General features: G+C 36.1%; 1 protein-coding gene across 1 annotated transcript; it reads left to right on the top strand.

Moving 5' to 3' along the window:
* Window positions 1-3,788: 3,788 nt before the first annotated feature.
* LOC115217951 (uncharacterized protein K02A2.6-like) lies at window positions 3,789-5,522 on the top strand. The gene has a single exon (XM_029787670.2). The coding sequence runs from the start codon at window positions 3,984-3,986 to the stop codon at window positions 5,280-5,282; it is 1,299 nt and encodes a 432-aa protein (XP_029643530.2). The 5' UTR covers window positions 3,789-3,983; the 3' UTR covers window positions 5,283-5,522.
* Window positions 5,523-6,252: the final 730 nt, after the last annotated feature.

Here is a 6,252-nt window from a genome sequence, read left to right as displayed (position 1 = left end):
GAAGCGATTTTACGACGAGAAGGTTTCACTTTGAAGTCGGCCTGTGTGTGTTTGATGGGGTGTGGGAGACAGACAGTATGTTGTGTAAGTGAAGTGCTTCTGTTAGTGTGTATGAAGAGACAGACATACATATACACATACACCGAGTAAAAAATTACTATGAATCGGCCATACATACATACATACACACACACACACATACATAGATACATACACACACACACATACATACATACATACACACACACATACTTACACACACACACATAGATACATACACACACACACATACATGCAGACATACATATACACATACACCGAGTAAAAAATTACACTGAATCGACCATACATACATACACACATACATACATACACATACACACATACATAGATACATAACATACACACACACACATACATGCAGACATACATATACACATACACCGAGTAAAAAATTACGATGAATCGGCCATACATACATACATACACACATACTTACACACACACACATACATAGATACATACACACACACACATACATGCATACATACATATACACATACACCGAGTAAAAAATCAGTTATCTCTCTCTTTCACACATTACTCTCTCTGTCTCTTCGCACACACTAACAGAAGCACTTCACTTACACAACATACTGTCTGTCTCCCACACCCCATCAAACACACACAGGCCGATTTCAAAGAGAAACCTTCTCATCGTAAAATCGCTTCCTCTTAGTCTCTTTCGCTCTCATTACTTATGTAAAAAAATAAAAGTTTTTTACGGAAATCGACGGAAATCTGTGCTACGACATGCGAAACTTCGCCCATTTATCTTTATAAATGAAACTTCTCCTATACTAAATAGGAAATATACATAGTTGATACCATACCCCCACAGTTTACACAGGTAGAGTAGAATAGTTAATGGGCTGTTGTGTAGATAGATATATGTTTGTGTGTGTGGCTGGGTGTATGAATATATGGCATTCGTTCCATATAACTCGACAAAATCAAAACATTTGACTTTGTGTATTTCCGTACCAAATGACAGTTGCAAAATTGGGAGGAGGAGAAGAAAGCGGCGATCTTTCGTCTCTAGTAGACCTTTCCGTCGATTTCCGTAAAAAATTTTTTTTTTACATATGGGTTTGCGGGAACTTTTGAAGTAATATACATACATATACACATACACCGAGTAAAAAATTTCAGTTATCTCTTTCTTTCACACATTACTCTGTCTCTTCACACATACTAACAGAAGCACTTCACTTACACAACATACTGTCTGTCTCCCACACCCCATCAAACACACACACACACACACACACACATGTACATCAATGCTTCCCATGCACGGTAACTTCAAAAGAATTTCCCTCGTCATACAATCGCTTTCTCTTAGTCTCTTTCGCTCTCATCACTTCAAAAGTTCCCGCAAGCCCATATGTAAAAAAAAAAAATTTTTACGGAAATCGACGGAAAGGTCTACTAGAGACGAAAGATTGCCAAGAAAGCTAATGGATTGTGTGTGCGTGCTTGTTCTTGTCTGTGTCTGTGCCTGTTCTGTTTTTATGTATTTATGGGTTGTGGAATATAGATATAACGAAATTATGCCAGCAATATCTCAGTTTATATACCACGAACTATTTATAATATTTTTTCAAACTAATATCTAAGCCGTATTGATTATTGATGGTTAATATAAATTTTAGTCCCCAATATTTAAAATTCCATACTCCCTTATTTGGTTAGACTTTTCTCATTAAATACAACCCTACCTGTTTTTTTTTACTTCATATATGGGAGTTTAAAATTATCTCCTTTATACTAATCTATAGAGAGAATGTAACCCTTATTAATTTTTTGCATATATCAACATCCAACTGAGACCCTTTAGTCTTGTTTTAAATAGACATGACTCTCAGAACAATTACATATTACGAACACTATACCTATGTAATTCTAACGTTTTTTTAGCTTTTTTTTCCTTTCCTTAATTTTTGCTACTGACAAATACTTTTTGACAACCCAGATTCTTAAAATGAATTTATTGTTCTTCTGTATGAAATGATCGTATAGCTATATGAATAAAAATAATTTCAATCCATATTAACATCTAATCTTCTCCATTTATGAAAAATATGATCGAATATAAGTATATGAAGTTAAATCATATACTTAATATACTTATATAATTCATATCTACACTATGGCTAGAGGTAATGGTCCATATCAGCTTACCAGACCTCCATAAGATTGTTGAAGAGCTCATTTTACCAGACGAAACCAGACTTAGAATTATTGTGGAAGGTAGACCTCCACTATGTTTTGCATGTGGAGTAAGGGGTCACATGAAAGCCAAGTGTCCCCAGAAACACGAACAGGAGGAGGCAGAGAAAGAGAGTCGGGAAGAAGAGATTGTAACGGCAGAGGAGGAAAAGGAGTTTACAGTGGTAGAAAGGAAGAGAAAAAACATTGAATATCCACCTAAAAAGAAAAGAAAAGCGGGGAAAAATAAGTATGAAAAAGGAAAAAATAAGGTATCAACAGGAAAACGAACACAAAGACTAGAGCCTTCAACAAGCATGGAGGAGGCAAAACAGAAAAGACTAGAAAGTGAGAAGGAGCAACAAATAGAGATGGAAACACTAGCAACATGGGCAGAGTGCGAAGTGATAGAGCTGAGAAAGCCACCGAAGGGGAAATACGAAAGAGTGATGGTGCAGTACGGAAAGAGCGTGGAAATAGAGAAAAGAATTTCCAAGATGAAAGGCGTAATAAGGATTAAGCTGGCCAACAAGGTGGAGAACCTGAATATGAAAGCTGTGTTGAAGATGAGAGAGCAGGAAGATTGAGAGAAATATTTGGAGACATGATACAAATAACAGCATTCTGATTTAGATATGACGAAATGCCATCAGTGATAGAATTTGAGGAGTTAATAGATTTTTTGGTGTGAACACGATACAAACTGGAAAATAATTACTGATTTTGAATAACATTAAAATGCAACTTCCTACTTTGGGGGGTAGAAAAGCCATTTCATTTTCATTATTCTCATAATTCATAATTCCTTCATTATATGTTTGTATGTACCCCACCTTTTGTGTTGTCTGTCCTTGTGGTGTCCCCTCTATGTTATGGCCGTAGAAAGAGTGTCACGTAGAGCGAGCTGAAATTATCGGTAGACTAGACGTTGAGTTCTGTTGAGTTGAGTCGTCGGATGTGAGAGTTTGGTAGTTGAGTAGAGGTATGTTATTGGCGAAGGTACGCCATCTGAACATGCAATATAACAGTGGCGACGAGGTTTCGAATAGTACTGAAATGGAAGAGTTACTGAAAGTAGTTGTCAAACAACAAGAGCAGCAACAGCAACAACTACAGAAGTTAATAGAATTGTTACTGCAGTTGAGAAATACGACCGAATCATTTTCAGCAGACAGTGTTGCAAATTCCATCAAAGAATTTCACTACAAACTGAATGAAGGAACTATCTGTACTGCATATTACAGACGATAAGAACATTTATTCTGAGAGAAATGCAAGGGATGGTCTAGTGAAAGGAAGGTAAAACTTCTTTTGCGAAAGCTTGCCTCTCCAGAACATGAAAGTTTTTGTAACTTTATTTTGCCGAGAAAACCCACGGAATTATGTTTTGATGAAACAATAACTATTTTGACTAATATTTTTAGCGAGAAAAGTTCACAGTTTAACATTTGGTGGGGATGTTTAAATTTAAAGAAAAACGAGTCCGACAATTTTGTAACATATGCCGGTAGGCTTGCGAAAGATTTAAGCTGGAAGAATTAATGCCAGATATGTTCAAGTGCCTAATATTCATTAAAGGGCTGGTGGCAATGGAAGATGTGGAAATTAGAAAAAAAATATTAACCTTGCAGAAAGTGGCTGAGGAATGCTGACAAATAATAAACCTTTGAGATGATACAAGAAAAATAGAAGACAATAATAAGAATGTACGAATGTGTAAAGAAAGTATAGATAGAAGAAAACATATCAATTCAAAATGGTGGTATGGTTGCGGGGACCGACATTTGAGGAAAGATTGCCCCTTTAAAGATAAAACCTGTTTTAAGTGTGGTAAAATTGGGCATATACAGATGAAATGCCGGTCGAAGAAAGTTGTAAAACCAAAGAAATTCTGCTCAACAAAAATAAATTATACCATACAAAATCGAAAATTTGTGTTGGTAGAAATAAATGATTTTCAGACCAAAATGAAATTAGATACCGGCTCAGACGTATCGATAATAAATACAGCAACATGGAATAAGATAGGCAGGCCGGTGTATAAAAAAACTACTAGGATAACTCACGGTGTGTCAGGGGAACAGGTTCAATTCTTGGGCAAAATTTCACCAGAAATAAAACTTAAAAACATGACGCGGAAAAGTAAACTAACGGTATCTATGACTACAATGAATCTGTTTGGGACAGATTTGATGGAAGAATTCGACCTGTGGGATTTACCACTGAATACACTATGCAATAAGGTGAATGTGTCACAGTCTGTGTCAGAGAAAGCATCGAAAAAATTGAAATTAAAATTGAAAAAGATGTACCCTATGTTTTCGAAAGAACTCGGTATGTGTAAAAAAATCAAAGTAAAGTTTGAGTTGAAAGAAAATGCAGTGCCGGTGTTCAAACTGAAAAGGGATGTACCTTTTGTGGCATTAAATCAAGTTGAGAAGGAATTACAAAGACTGGAAGACATAGAGGTAATTGAAAAAGTAGATTACTTTGAGTGGACGGCTCCTACTGTAATTATAAAAAAGAAGAACAACGAAATAAGAATATGTGCGGACTTCTCAACTGGTCTTAATGATTGTTTAAAAAATTACAATTATCCGCTTCCAAACCCAGAAGAAATATTTGCTAAGTGTAATGGTGGGAAAATTTCTTCCAAGCTGGATTTGTCAGAGGCCCACCTCCAATTACTGGTAGATGAAGAATGTGCTAAAGTATTAACAATCAATACTCATAAAGGTCTCTACCATTTCAAAAGACTGCCATTTGGGGTTAAGGTTGCACTAGCAATATTTCAGCAAGTGATGGATACAATGCTAGCAGATTGTGAGTTTGCGGTCCCATACTTGGATGACATATTGATCAAAAGGGAATCAAGGGAACAAAATATTGAACATATAGAAGAGGTTTTCAAACAGATAAACGATTACGGGTTTAAAGTAAGTGAGGATAAATGTGAATTTTTCTTGACAAAAATAAAGTACTTAGGACAGTTTATCGATGAAAACGGTTGAAAACCGCACCCTTCTAGGGTTCACACGATAAAAGAAATGCCTCCTCCCACTAACAAAACAACATTACAAGCATTTTTAGGTCTGATAAATTATTACCACTTATTACCTAAAATGTATGAGCTAAGAGCTCCGTTGAACAAGTTGTTAAAGAAGGACTCGAAATGGGACTGGACAAACGAATGTCAGAAAGCATTCGAGGAATTAAAAAAGCGGTTAACATCAGTTATCATAAACTCATTTCGACCCAAACCTGAAAATAATTGTGGCATTGGATGCCAGTGAATATGGTATAGGAGCTATGATATCGCATACATTTAATGATGGTAAAATCAAAGCTATTGCACATGCATATATGGTATGATTTGTTCAAGGTCCCAGAACCAAAAGCAGAATCAGAACCGACATGTAGGTCAAACAGGAAGAGAAAACCTACAGAAATGACGGAAATTAATGCTAAGAGAAAAAGATATGCCCCAGTTTCTCACCAAGGAAATAAAAGAGTTCTATTACCAGCGGAAAGAAACTACAGCCAGATTGAAAAAGAGGCGTTATCATTAATCTTCGCAGTAAAAAATTCCATAAATTCTTACATGGGAGGAAGTTTACACTGCAAACGGATCACCGACCATTACTGTCTATTTTCAGTTTGAAAAAGGGTATCCCACATGCTCAGCAAACTGCTTACAGTGCTGGTGGACTACCCTGTTGAACTTCGATTTTCAGATGGAGTTTTTGCCATCATTAAAAATGGGACACGCAGACGGGTTGTCGAGGCTAATTCCAAAATATGAGGAACTTTTTGAACACATGATGATTGCATCGTTAAAACTTGAAATGGAACTGAAGAACATTTTGTGCAATGTAGTACATGATTTGCCGGTAACGCTGGAACTAATTAAATTGGAATCAGGAAAAGATAGGTTCATAAACAAGATTTAAAAAATGTTGAGTAACACGAAAAATATAAATG

This window comes from Octopus sinensis, linkage group LG12, assembly GCF_006345805.1.
Source record: "Octopus sinensis linkage group LG12, ASM634580v1, whole genome shotgun sequence".
Lineage (NCBI taxonomy): Eukaryota > Metazoa > Mollusca > Cephalopoda > Octopoda > Octopodidae > Octopus > Octopus sinensis.
Note: the sequence above shows the minus strand (reverse complement) of the source record. Positions and strands in the feature narration are given on the sequence as shown.

What these genes read in the sequence shown, in the direction of transcription:
- LOC115217951 (XM_029787670.2), top strand. Translation starts at nt 3,984, where the DNA reads ATGTGTAAAGAAAGTATAGATAGAAGAAAACATATCAATTCAAAATGG.